Source organism: Lineus longissimus, chromosome 17 (genome assembly GCF_910592395.1).
Source record: "Lineus longissimus chromosome 17, tnLinLong1.2, whole genome shotgun sequence".
NCBI classification, from domain to species: domain Eukaryota; kingdom Metazoa; phylum Nemertea; class Pilidiophora; order Heteronemertea; family Lineidae; genus Lineus; species Lineus longissimus.
In genome coordinates, this window is record NC_088324.1 from 13,078,148 (window position 1) to 13,091,520 (window position 13,373).

Sequence of the window (13,373 nt, forward strand, 5' to 3'; positions counted from 1 at the left end):
TGGATCATGGAGGGGGTTCTGGTTTGGCCCTTCTTTTCTATGAAAGTACTTTATGTCTTTGCTGTGCACTCCATTTTTGTGACACTCATTTGACTATTCATTTGATTATCTATGGCATGCCCGACACATTAGTTCAGCTAATTTTAGGGTATGTAAGGGACAAGGACCAGGTTCTGGTGTAGGCCTGGAAAATAAATCAAGGATGAACCCTGGTCCTTACACTGGTTAAAGTTGTTGCTTCACCTCTTTTATGACTATGCCCAATATAATCCTAACACTTTCATGATTGTAGATGTTGGCCTACCATCACGCAGATTAGATTAGTGGTTATGGATGGATATAAAATCATCCAAAATCCACTGTTGTCACAGTCCCCCAACCGCTTTTCAGCATTCAATCTGTGAACGTTTAGCCTAAATTCATTTGTTAATGCGAGAGAGAATTTGACCCCATTTAATACATATTACTTAATAGATGACAAAATTGACATCAGACCCCCATCCTTTCTGAATCAAGAGCATGTCATAGGCCCACTGACATGACTGCTGATGTGACAGGTGACCATAACTACCCCGAATGAAAAACAGAACGTGTATATCAGCATAGGAAGCCAGCCCAGTGTGTAGAACCTCCACTAGAAAACGTACAATGCAACAATGTATTCTCTTAGTCAACCCCGCAAAGAAATGCAAAGTTTACAAAATCTATGAGGCCGATTTTGACGCGGCAAAGGTGAAAAGAAAGCTATTAACGCACTGAAGGGAGTGACATTGTTGATTTTTTGGTAAACTCACCTAATTTTGATCTTGCAGCGTCTAAACGTGATATCTCACCCTCAAGATGAACAACGGCAAACAAAACGAAGATAGCGCAGGATGCGGTAAGAAGGGCGAAGTGTTTCCCCTGCATCCCTCTAAACGCTCGAAACACCATCACAACATAGTCAAAATATATAAAGCTTAATCCACAATGAGCTTAACTTTCTAGTTTTTATTTACACAGTTTTGGTGAAAACAGAGAAATCGGGAGAGTAAATCCAACGCGTTTCGCAATGTTTAGCTTGTGAAGCATGTCCTGTGTATATGCAGTGTAAAACTGAAAATGTACGGTGAAACGGTTTCGTTGATTCAATGCTTTGATACAAAAAGGTCATTTTTAATGAGAAAAACATTTTGGGCGGATTCAAATAATGAAACAGCTATAAAAGCACTAAATTGCATCTTAAATGTTCCTGTTTATATTTTAGTATTTTATTTGGGCCCCAAATCAAGATAAATGAATCTACGAACCGGCGGTTGTAGTTTAATCGTTATAAAATAGTTCTGCCGTTAACGAATAGGTGTCGCCCTAGGTGTCACCACCTCCCAACTTTTAGAAGAAGACCAAATTTTCTTGACAAAAAGTGTTACAAAGGCAAGATTTGGCAGATTCGGAGTGATCGGATAGGTTTCACCATTACTCTGCATATCAAGGTACTGATGGCAATTCGGAGACTCTTGTGTTGTTTTTGTAAAATCGAACTAACTTGTAACTTAATCCGGCCAAGACTGGTAAAAGTCACCTGACCTAGGCCTAGTAGTACTAGTAGTAGTAGAGTCAGAGACAACTGACTAGAGTGAAACAGTGTAGACCAATAGTGTAGCTTAGATGGGCTGAGTGAGTTGTGTAGTGTAGTATGTGTAAGTTGTAGAGTGCTGAACTTAACGTAGACCTTTGACGGATAAGCCAATGCCTGGTTTGACAGAAATCACGCTCTTCTTGCCTTGATGGATCACCATGACATGGCAATGATGTCCTCCCCATCGAGCAGTCTACTGATTACTCTTCATGATGTATGACCTCTCAGCCCAATCATTGCTGCAGCCGCTGTTCAGTTTTCTCAATTTGAAAATTGATGATGATGGTGACGATGATGCATAAATAAATGGCCCACATCAGTAATTTGAATTGAAGTTATATGACGACTAGCTTGTGTAACTGTAAATATGTTCACCCACTTTATTGAAATTGACGGGGTGTCATTGCTGGAGTTATTATTCTAGTAAAAGTTTGACTTAGATAAAAAAGTTCATTGTCAGTCCAATTCTTTCCAGTTTGATATATCTTGAGTCACATATCAGAAAACTATGGCGGAATCAAAAAAGAAAGTCGTGATCATCACCGGAGCTAATTCTGGGATCGGCTTCAAAGCAGCTGAGAAGCTCTGCCAGGATGAATACCAAGTCATCTTGGCATGTCGGGACACGGAGAGAGGCACTGCCGCTGTAAGACAGATCGCAGATAATAACCCTGAAGCTGACGCATTTTTTATGCAAGTATGTGTTTTGAATTTCTTGAGGATTTTATTCCTCCTTGATTTCCCAGACTTCCTGTGTGAAGACAATTACATGTAACAGTGACAGCTATGAAAAGCTTCTGCACATATCCAAGTCCATGAAAGTGCTATATATACCTAACTATTATAAGCAGCCCTTACTTTTTTACTCCTTTCCAGCTTGATCTTGGTGACATATCATCGATAAAGGCATTTGCAGAGGAATTCATTGAGATGAAGAAACCCCTCCATATCTTGGCACTGAATGCTGGTCTCACCATGAACTTCAAGGGACATGAAAGAAGTTTTACAAAAGATGGCTTTGAGGTTACCATGGGAACAAATCATCTAGGTAAATAGGAATCTGTTATTATCAACATGCGGTCAGCAATAGGTTATCAAATAGATGAATTGAAATACTGCAAGCGTGGAGCAGAACTGTGAGCTAAAACCGAGTCTGCCATTCTAAAGCACATCAAGCTTGGCGAGGCAAGTACATAATCCATTATAAAGATGAGACATTGTAACCAAGTTGTTTTATAATTCATTATCATCTTCGTTTTAGGCCACTTCTTGCTGACCAATCTTCTGCTTGATGTCTTGAAGAAAACTGCTGCAGAGGACGGGGAGGCCCGGGTTGTTGTGACGACATCATCCTTACATGACCCAGACAGTAAAGGAATGTCTAAAGAACGTGAGTATGCTCAAACTTCAAAGTTCAAAAGTAAAATATTTACTTTGCCAGAATTGAGCAGTAAATCACCAAGAATGAGTCATTCTTAGCAAAATATATTTTTTAATTTCCAGTGATTTTAGTGTTGTTTTAAGCATTTTTTTCATGCAGTGCATTTTGAACAGACAAATCTGCCCTTAGATGAAGAAAATTTCTAATTTTCAGCACCTCGGCCAACCGACCTTGATGACCTGTTAATGTCTGAAGAAGATGCATATTCAGGTTTCCATGCCTACAGGACGTCAAAGGCTGCCAATGTGATGTTTACTTATGAGCTTGCTCGGAGGCTGGAGGGTACAGGAGTCACTGTGAACACATTTTGTCCAGGTCAGACTTAGTTATGGATGCAAATGGATGCAGGGAAAAACTGCTGGTGTGGACAACACAGCCCACCTCGTAAATTGAAAGCTAGTCACAATGAGAAGTTGTCCATGGATGTTGGTTTTGTGAAAGTAACATTCTTGTTGAAGATGAAGAACTTTCTAACTGTCTGGACTACGATGTTTCGATCGATTTATTTGAATCATTTTGCACTTTCAGGTTTCATCCCCGAGACGGGCCTTGGCCAGAATCAGCCCGCTTTTGTACGATTCTTTGTCACATATGTACTTGGTTGGATCCTGTGGTGGAAGGGCGTCACAACATCGATGAAAGACGGTGGTTTAAAACTGGTGGATGTGGCAACGAATCCAGAGTACAAAGGTACATTCTTACGTACGGCACACAATGTTGTGTAATGATGTGTTCATTATCTTCTTCTCGTTCGCTAGACAGTCGACTTTGATCTGATGATAAAGTCAGCGGTTCTCTTGAGATGTGTTCATTATGTTATGTAAGAGAAAACCAGAAACCCTGTTCTTGTTAGTCTTGTCCCCTATTGACTCAAACTCTTGTCAACTTTTCCAGGTGTTACAGGGAAGTTCTTTACAAAAGGTGCCATTGCCAAGTCTTCCAAGGAATCGTATGACGAGGAAAAACAGAAGAAACTGTGGGAAGTGTCAGCTGGTCTCCTGAAAATGGAGGGATACCCGTCTGTGGAGATCAAATAAATGGACTGCTAAATGAAAGAGATGTAACCCCTGTAAATAATGGGCATATCCAAGGAAATATAAAGTATATATAGTTTAAACTACCCAAACTACCCGAACCCTTATATGTTGCCGCATCAAACACAGTTGTTATTCATCTCATAGAATGAAATAGATGATGTAAAATTCAAGAAATCACTATGTATTCTATAGGTATTGAAATTTGAAGTGCTATCATTAGATTTGGAAATGTAGGAATTTCACAGGGATGAAATTGAGAAATGTTTCCCGGGCCTTTGTTATGTTTGTGCCAGTAAATTTGTAGATCTCACCCAAGATATAAACTACGGGTCATAAAAATGCAAATGTGCTAACATGTACATGTAGACAAAATGTATGATATACACTTTTAGATCATTATTTTGATTAAATTATAATTAATATATTTTGGTTAGACTTCATTCAATTGATTGACGCTTTGTGAAGTGACCCTTTTGTTGTAGATCATTGACAATGGCCAAACATACCTCAACCTGTATAGACCACATTCGAAACTGGACCATAAGGAATGCCGAATTCACAGGCCAATGATTGAGCAGCTTCATGGCTCTTCAAGATGTCACTAGGAGGTGGCCTTTTCCCATGCTCCCAGAAGAGCCCCATATTGTCCAGTGGGTAACACTGTTTGCCTATCCCAATATCTGACACCATCAGCTCCTTCACAAAATGTTAACCATGCCACATGCGATCTGCACGTTACATGAACAATTTCGACATTGTTTCGATTGTGCAAGAAGTAAATAAATGCTGTTGCATTATAGGGTGAAAATATCAAATCTTCCTTACCCTGTAGTGGTTCCTGTTGTGCTCCTAAGGTCAGCTTTGCCTTGGTGTGGAGTACATCTTGTTTCCAGGGTGTAATCTTGCAGACATGGGCAAGTGTGGCTGGCCTATAGCTCTGGCAGTATTATGGAAGTTGGCCCTTCTCTGGTAAGGCAACTCGGGTCTTCATGGAAGTATGACTTGCATATCACAATGCTGGTGTCTGCTTTGTGAAAGAATGAGACAGACAAGAGGACCTTGTAACCTTTTATAGGGCCTATTGGGCTGGTCTCCAGACCCATGAGGTAACAGACCTTGCCTCATCTGTAAGCTAAAAACGGGCCTATTGGGCTATTGTAACTAACATGTAAACTTATATACTATAGGTAAGATTTACAAGCTAGTCAAGACCCCACCAGATACACACCTTATGTTTTCTGGAATAGGTACAAAGAACACAAAACAAAGAAAGCACTGCTTGTTTTAACTTGTTTTTATTGAAATGATAGAGTTCACAATACATTCAAGCGAGAACAAGTATCCTCTTTTTAGTGAAAAACATATTTTTCTCCAGGCTATAAACCTTCCAGAGAATGTTTATTGGAGACGAGAATTTCCTTCAAGTTCAAATTCTAATGACTCATTACTTTTGCGATGCAGATTATTATACACCTTCACATATGTACCTCTATCTGAGACCTCATGTTTTGGCAGTGCTGAGCATTTTGAAGCAGCAGATCTAGTCTAAAGTCTATGAACCAGTGCTTTCTATCCGAGCACCACGCGGGAAGAATCTTGTATACAAATCACCCATCTTGTCAATGTTGTTGTGGAGAACCGCCTGAATTACACCAAGATATTTTCCATCGCACCCTGGAAAAACCAACAAAACATTCATGAATACCGTTGCAATGATTTTCACAATGGTTTACATGCCATCTTAACCGATTGAAGATTTGATTTGTATGAAAGAAAGTACTGCTCAGACACCCCAAACCAACCCAACAGATCAAAGGTTTTTTCCATAACATGTCAAAGGTTGCATTTTCCAGACAAGGTAATACTAACTACTAGTTCACCAGAACTTCTGCTATGTGTATACTATTAATATGACATAGTGAAAACTATTTAGGGCTGCGGTATAGCCAAAAGAGCATACCTAAATGTTGCTACAGACAATCAATTTCAACTTACTTTCAGCCATAACAGCTTTATTTATCTCTGGGTCAAATATCTGTCTGTTTTCCATAATGTAGCGCCAGACTCCCAGCAGAATCAGATGCAACTGGTATGGCGTCACAACGGAGAAGATCTCGCCGACGTAGCATAGCGGTTCTGGTAACAAGTTCCCCTGAAGTAGATAATGATGTCAATTTTCATGCATGCAAAGCTAGGGTTTGTACTTGGGTGTTTATAATGTAAAAGGCCAATGATGTCATCACGTGCTGGAATATTCTCCCACCACCAACCTCAAGATGTCTGAACCAGTAATCTCAGGCTGATGATAAAAGCATACTAACCCTTTTCATGCACTCCAATAATCGACACGATGCCTCAAGCTCCTTTGGGCTGTTTCTTGTTGAGACCTCACGGCTGCTCTCCCAAAACATCAACAACGGTGCGATGATCCCACGGAGGATGCAAGAACAGAACATAAAGCCAACGTTAGCAGACGCCACCAGCTCCATCACATCCCAGAGGATCGGATTGTCATCAAACGTCTTTTTGATTGAAAGATCTCTGAAAAGGTAAATTTCAAAGAATCTCATTCAATCTATTATCTCAAAATTGCATGGCTGGGAAAACCAAATTCATAATCCAGAAAAAAGGAAGGTTTCAGAGCAACCAGGGGAACCATTACCTTTGAACTGTCACCCTCATAAAATCCTCATCAGGCCACGGTATATCGTTATACAAGGTATCTGGCATGGCTACATGCACGAGGATCTGGGCAAGGGTATGCGATGCTGTACTCGACAGCATCTTCTTAGAATTCTCGGTGTGGGGCTGCTGATCGTGATGGTGGTCGACTTCCATGTCGTGGTGGCTGTCTAATGGGTGTTCTGGCATCCCGGGCTCCAGACAACCACACAGGAGAAGGGCTTCTATTAAGCACTGTTTGTTAAATATTTGCTGGTCCTGGAAGAGAGTGAGCTTAGGAGGGTTAAATTTGTCACAAACGTCACAAAAGCCTGGAGACAGAACATTTAACGATTCATCTCAACCCACTTTTCTAACATCTTACAAGGTCAGATGTTCAGATAAGCGAACAATTTGCTTTTCCCTTTGAAACACATTATGCATTGCTGTGATCGACACCAACACTGTGGAATCACTTCACTAGTTGTTTTGCAAAATGCAAGCGAAATATGTCAGGGATCAATTCCTGTCATGGCGTATATGGGAACATTTTGTGCAAGGGCATTTGTAACTTACCAAGGGTATCAAGTTTGTTTTTGGCGGAAGCCTTAGCCCATCCCCTATTACTCCAGCATGGAAAACAGTCATATGGGACTGTGGCAGGTTGACAGATGAAGCCTGCTTGATGTTCTCCTCAAGCAAGGAATCCTTGTCTTTCTGGGTCAACGTCTGCTTGCTCATGTTGACCTTTGACCCTAACAGATTTGCATTTTCCTGAAATGATTGAACAAAAGTTGATTACTCTTGAGAATCCAAACACCTCTCTTCTACTTAGAGAATATTACTTTGGCCTACTTTGCTCCTGCAATCTCGCTTTAAAACCAATAAGATTTCAATGAGTCTTTTAAGATTTACTTCTGAAATCTGTTCCTACCTGCATCAATGCACCTTCCATGAGAAATCGTAAAACAATACTCGTGGCAGACGGCAGCTGGCTCAGTTTCTGTAAGTACTGGGAACAAACATGGATGGACTTCATCTTCAGACGAGGCTCTAAAACAGGGACAAAGCTTTAGAAAGGGATGGTCACAATCAAGCAGACATACATGCACCTACCTAAAATCACAACAAGGGGTGACATCAGAAGTCCCAAGAAAGCCCCCAGAAAGTCCCCAGACATGGTCAGCGGCAAAAAAGCACATTTAACTTACACAGGCCTAGGGCTTGGTGCTCTTAAATTGGAAACAGAAAAATTGGGTCAGAAAGAAAACTACTTTTTACATTTACCAAAAAGCAAATTTGAATTGTACCTGTGCATGTCAAACAGCGATAGAAGTACATGACCACACTGCCACAGAGCTGGAGTACCATGCCCATGTCATATGACTGAGTTGAGAAGCCAATCAGATTCATGATCTGAATGGTTGTCATGGTAACCTTGAAGTTGCCATGGGAAAGCTGTCTTGCCAAGGTAACCATGTGATTTTGTAGAACTCTTGAGATACTGCTCCTGAAATTATCACGAAATAGAGGTTTTGAAAGGAAAATCACAGTCAGACTTTTAACCTGAAACTTTTGAATGCAGTTCAGTCCTGACTTCTTTTGTGGCCAAGCCAATGCCATAGAAATCCAGGTTAACACTCTAAGATAAATCAGCAATAAAACACTCTTACAACGTTTAAAAAATCTCTAGCTCTAGAGTCGTACTCTTACCCCCACTGGCTGTTCCCACCATGGTCTTGTCTCTGACTACAGGCATGGATATGGGCAGTGTATAATACAGTTAAACTATCAGTTAAAGTCCAAAACCTAAAGAAAAAAGTGAAATAGTAAAAAACAGCTGCATAAACAGCCCCACTTGGTTACTCACCCCATGGTCTTGTGATGTGAGTTCTCCCACTGAACTATATTCAACAAGTTCTCCATCAGTCTGTTGGCCTCGATACTCTGTGAGTTCAGGGCCTCCATGGTCTGATTGATTGTGGTCAAAACAATGTGGGGAAGCTGGATCTCGATCTCTTTCTGTAGCTGCATGAAGGATCTCAGCTGAAAGGGGAATCACAAATTTCAGGCCAAGACATGTTGTCGTGAAAAGAAGTGGCAGAATAACAAATTGTTGCCAAAGGAGACATTTTCTTACTGAATTGGTTCACAATCATTTATCTGAAAGAACTATTGAGAACTAATCTCTTCCCTGCAATTGAACAGAAGCAGTACAATCTTCATGCGCACCAAGACTCGAGGAAGGGCAGAAGATATAGGAGGATGATTGTAGGCTACATGCACATGAAGACATTCACGTGCACAACAGCAAGTCCTTACCTGTCTATAACTCTGCGCATTACAGAATATGTGTTTCAATATCCTAGCAGCACAGTTCTCCCCACAGTAAGCAGAGATGCAGACCAGGAGACTGGAGATCCAGCGGGTGCGGACCTGCTTTCCGTTGATGAGCTGGTCACAGAGATGAATCGTGTTAGGTTCCAGAGCGGCTAAAAGTGGGATGTCGGGTTCTGTCTCAATTCTTCTACTGTGGGTTGTCTTGTGGAGCAGGGCCAACAGTTTGTCCTGAATTGCATCAATAAGTTATTTTACCTCCCTGATAGGCTGATTTCAAACAGTGACTTCTTTTATATCTTGCCTGATATTCACCCTTATCCTGGTAATTCCATTTTCACCATTCTTGATGACCAGGTAAACAAAGCAAAGGCCTGTTGTTCAAATAGGCAGTGAAAGCCAGGGTAATGTTGACATGTTGTTTCCTTTACACTGATGAGCTCTCACCGTTCCGATTTAGTATCACTAACTGCTGATAGTAACTTACCAAAATATATTTACATGTCTGCTGTACCACTGGGGATATCTGAGACTTCTTATCTGAAGTACAAGCAGATAAACCTAAGTCAAGTCGACCAACTTACATTTCAGTAATTTCTGTAAACCCCAAACATTCACGTCAGAAAGTAATTCTGAAGTAAAATAGGTTTTTTGCCTCTGATTTCCACACAGTTCTTCCCCTGGTTTTAACTCAAGCGGAAGCTATAAGATCGCTAATTCGAAAGTGGAAATGACACGGAATAACAAATGATTCTATAGCAATTCCAGGTAATGGTAAATATGTGCAATATTTTTACCAGAGGGTGGGTCTGCAATATCCAAAAGGAAGTTGAGCATGTTGGCAGCACCGATGTCTGTCTTCATCACCAGATGTACACTCAGGTCCAGCAGGCTGAAACATGAAGCAAAGTTATGGAGGTTGTTCACATCCCTGACTCAAGAGTTATTGGGAAACAAAATGATGCACAACAGAACACTTCTTCTATTGTGCAAACTTGTGTTCTTGTCTCATCAAGTAGATCAAGTAGAGATCAAGATCTGTACCCATTATTACAGAGATGCTTGGTCATACAGGGATGAGTTACCGTACGATAAGATATAACGTACCCCTGCTTGTCTTGGAGAACTGGAGCAGAGAGCCGTGAAAACTTATCCGCAAGGCCATTTAGGACTGGCGGTGTCACTGAAATGCAAGAAAAGGTATGTTCTATAAAAACGTATCTGGGAAATATGATGCTTCTCACCTTTTAATGGAACATGCCAGGTATTTTCTGAATCCAAGGCAGCATTTGAATCTAGCTATAAATAGTACCCTTCATTGACATCACACTGTACGTATTTTGTTCAAGCATCTTTGGAAGGATTTTTGCGTCATAAGGTAAGCCAGTCAATTTTTTTCAGAGAAAATGTTACAACTTACATATCTGAACAAATTCATTTGTGATGACCTTCAGGAGCATGTTTGACATTGAAGCCAGGTAAAGGAGGTATGGGACGGCTGAGGTATACATGGGGTTGTCCTCATTGTGTAGACTCTCCTGTTAAAGAAGTATAACAGGCTTGAATGAAATGGCATGAATTAAAAGTCAATAGCTGTGGTGGCTCCAGGGGTGCTCCAGCCCCCCTCCCCCCTCACTCTCAGTTGTAGAAAATCTTTGAAATTGACCATGATTGGATCTTATACATTGGATTGTGCAGACTTTCCTGTAATAGAAGCAAAACTTTTATAAGCTTTGTACACTTGGGATGAATACTCACTTGGAATAAATTCAACAAAGCCTTCTTGATATCCTGACCATGCTGTGATGCCAGATGGCCCAGGATTCCCACAACAGATGTAATCTTGGGAATGCTTTCCGAGCTGGTGTGATGGTCGGTCTGGGCACTGCCATGGTGGCAGAAGTCCTTTAGGCCACACATCAAGACTCTCGTGATGATGGTCGTTGGGAAACATGAGCTGAAACGAGAGTAACATGGAAGGCTAGTTTTTGTTTAAGTTGTGAAACTGATTTTCTTGGGTGACAATGGTAAATGGAAAACACAATCAGAGACTTACCCAATATGAGCAACCACCCAGTCAAAGTGTGGTGAATGTTTAACAGAGGCTTCCAAGAGGGCATTGATGCATACATCTGGTGATGTACCAATCCTGGAACATGAACAGATTTATCAAATAGAAGTGATTTTTAACAATTCAGCAATACTCTAGAGTTGGTTGGATAAAATTGCAATTTGGGCAGTTCACAGTGCAAAAGGTATTCACATGTTTGTTGAAGCCAACATGATAAGATAACAACCATTTAGTGTCCTCCACAGGTTTTCAACTGAGGTGACTGAAGCAGATGAACTGTATTCTTGAAAATATTTCTCGATCTTTAGAGAATTTGTTGGGTTTTTGGGAAAATCTACGTACATTGAAGCAAAGCACTCTGTCGCAATTTCCATCAGTATTTTAGTCGGTTGACACGTCATCCATAGCTGGAGAAGTTTGTTCAAACTCGAGGAATGAGGCACACCTTGACGGTCAGAATACTTGCTGCTGATGTGGCCAAGCAACTCAATGGACCACTGAAAACATAGACATATTCATCATCAGTTTGGCTATCCTCCACCAAAACATCATGGGAAGTACCATATGTTTAGGTCTTCAACTATCACTTCAAGTTTTGAACTTAGTTACCATATCATAAAGAATTTTTCATGTCTACTATGTCTATGGTGTTGTAGATGTACAGGAGAGTCAAATCATGTAAGTTTGGATTGTTTGTAGTGACTAACAAGATCAATAGCTACTCACAGCAGAAATGATTGGTGACCAGGCTTCAGAATTTGACATGATAAATCCCAACAAGACACTGCTGACATCTTGGATAATGTTCTCAAGTTGCTCCCGACTTTTGTCTGAAATCATGAACAATATTCATGAAAGTTTGTCAGTTATTTTAAAACATGTACATCAGCTGACTACTCACTACTAGTATTTTGTCATGTATATTTCATTATCATGTCATGGCAAACGCTGACAGGTATTTTGTAATCTAGGGCCAATATCCTGTCGCACCGGCCTTATAAACTGTAAATGTTATAAATAATGAAATAAAACTTCAATATAATCAAAATTATGTGTTCTGAAACATGCATAAAGTAGCTTTTCAAATCTTCAAGGAATGGGAAAATATTTGAGTGAGTGATGTAAAAGAGCCTATGTAACAAACCCATTGTTCCAGTCACATTACTCCCCAACTCGATTTCCAGGATATGGGCATTGACTGCTTCATCAAAAAGGTCGCAGAGATATTCCAGGACAGCATGGTGTGCCGAGGGAAGATTCTGTAGCAGGTATAGCGCACAGCAACATAATTCTTCACGACTGATTTTTCCCTTGTAGCTTGAGGCATTTACAAATTTCTTCAGCTGAGTCAGTATCTCCTGCAAGAAATGAAGAAAAGAGAAAATCAAACGCCTGCTGCAATAAAAATAGCAGGGCCGTGCGTGGGCAATATCTTTCTTGTAATGAGTTTATGGCACCCACTACTATATGTGACACAACAGACCATGATACACTGGCCTGATACACTGCCATCCCAAAGCATTATGTCCGATAATGGATACACATGAATCCATCCGGAATTCGGTAATAACAATACCGGGATGTAACAAAGGCCCAGTTGCTAAGAATACCCCCAAACAGGAACTTCTGTTCGGCATAAAGCTGCAGAATGTCTCCACCACAACCGATTTTACGATTTCCTTAATGATTTCCTGGCCTGATAGGGTAAAATACCTGAGAATTATCAGGAGGAAGAACTTTTTCTGACACCGCAGCCGCCATGTTTTATTGTTGTTCATTTAACAAGATCCTCCTGAGCCGTTACTTCTACTTCGCAGCCGAAGACCAAAATTATATCGGTGTTCCTCTATAATCCACTGACGCTGCACTGACTTGGTCTAAGCTAGCCTTTGGAGAATGACCGACTGGTCACAACCATTATGTGTCTTCGGCATAACCACGGCCCCTTTGGAATTGTTTAATTCCGCTTTGGCCGTGATCTTCCCAAAGACACTGGTTGTGACTAACATCGTATGAACGTGGCACTGCCCGTCTAAGACCCCTGACGAGTGACCTGGGTGCCTATTCAAAACAGATCTCTCTCGCTCCTGTTGAAAATACTGGTTCAATCCTCCTTGCTATTTTCTGGATGTCTCAGAAAAGGATTTATAAAACCTTGTAACCATGGGCCAACACTGAGACACTGTCTCAACCTATCTCTCTCCTGCT

At 40.8% G+C, this 13,373-nt stretch overlaps 3 protein-coding genes across 3 annotated transcripts in view; 1 reads left to right on the plus strand and 2 right to left on the minus strand.

The window, feature by feature from the left end:
• The window catches only part of LOC135501109 (heparan sulfate 2-O-sulfotransferase 1-like), a 76,032-nt gene extending 74,959 nt beyond the window's left edge, over positions 1 to 1,073 (minus strand). Inside the window, exon 1 of the mRNA XM_064792915.1 lies at positions 795 to 1,073. Coding sequence (XP_064648985.1) covers positions 795 to 933 — 139 coding nt within the window. The 5' untranslated portion in view covers positions 934 to 1,073. The remainder of the gene's footprint in view (positions 1 to 794) is intronic.
• Positions 1,074 to 1,339: 266 nt separating this feature from the next.
• Positions 1,340 to 4,518, plus strand: LOC135501110 (retinol dehydrogenase 14-like). Its single transcript, XM_064792916.1, has 7 exons — positions 1,340 to 1,472; positions 2,094 to 2,315; positions 2,495 to 2,666; positions 2,880 to 3,008; positions 3,213 to 3,374; positions 3,588 to 3,749; positions 3,954 to 4,518. Exons 2-7 carry the CDS (start codon positions 2,127 to 2,129, stop codon positions 4,094 to 4,096), a joined length of 957 nt encoding a protein of 318 aa, XP_064648986.1. The 5' UTR covers positions 1,340 to 1,472; positions 2,094 to 2,126; the 3' UTR covers positions 4,097 to 4,518.
• Positions 4,519 to 5,413: 895 nt separating this feature from the next.
• LOC135501259 (integrator complex subunit 5-like) lies at positions 5,414 to 12,926 on the minus strand. Its single transcript, XM_064793282.1, has 19 exons — positions 12,879 to 12,926; positions 12,310 to 12,523; positions 11,892 to 11,995; positions 11,508 to 11,662; positions 11,151 to 11,243; positions 10,853 to 11,051; positions 10,515 to 10,632; positions 10,202 to 10,277; positions 9,892 to 9,986; positions 9,582 to 9,634; positions 9,080 to 9,325; positions 8,628 to 8,803; positions 8,068 to 8,267; positions 7,692 to 7,810; positions 7,334 to 7,531; positions 6,759 to 7,036; positions 6,418 to 6,637; positions 6,092 to 6,248; positions 5,414 to 5,770 (listed from the first exon to the last, which is right to left on the minus strand). The coding sequence occupies exons 1-19, from the start codon at positions 12,924 to 12,926 to the stop codon at positions 5,649 to 5,651; spliced, it is 2,871 nt and encodes a 956-aa protein (XP_064649352.1). The 3' UTR covers positions 5,414 to 5,648.
• Positions 12,927 to 13,373: the final 447 nt, after the last annotated feature.

Coding starts and splice junctions, on each gene's coding strand:
- LOC135501110 (XM_064792916.1), top strand. CDS start 2,127: ATGGCGGAATCAAAAAAGAAAGTCGTGATCATCACCGGAGCTAATTCT. Junction 3,009..3,212: donor TAAAGGAATGTCTAAAGAAC/GTGAGTATGCTC, acceptor TCTAATTTTCAG/CACCTCGGCCAACCGACCTT. Junction 3,750..3,953: donor AACGAATCCAGAGTACAAAG/GTACATTCTTAC, acceptor CAACTTTTCCAG/GTGTTACAGGGAAGTTCTTT.
- LOC135501259 (XM_064793282.1), bottom strand. CDS start 12,926: ATGGCGGCTGCGGTGTCAGAAAAAGTTCTTCCTCCTGATAATTCTCAG. Junction 9,635..9,891: donor TATTGCAGACCCACCCTCTG/GTAAAAATATTG, acceptor CTTGTACTTCAG/ATAAGAAGTCTCAGATATCC. Junction 6,249..6,417: donor TATTGGAGTGCATGAAAAGG/GTTAGTATGCTT, acceptor TATCTACTTCAG/GGGAACTTGTTACCAGAACC.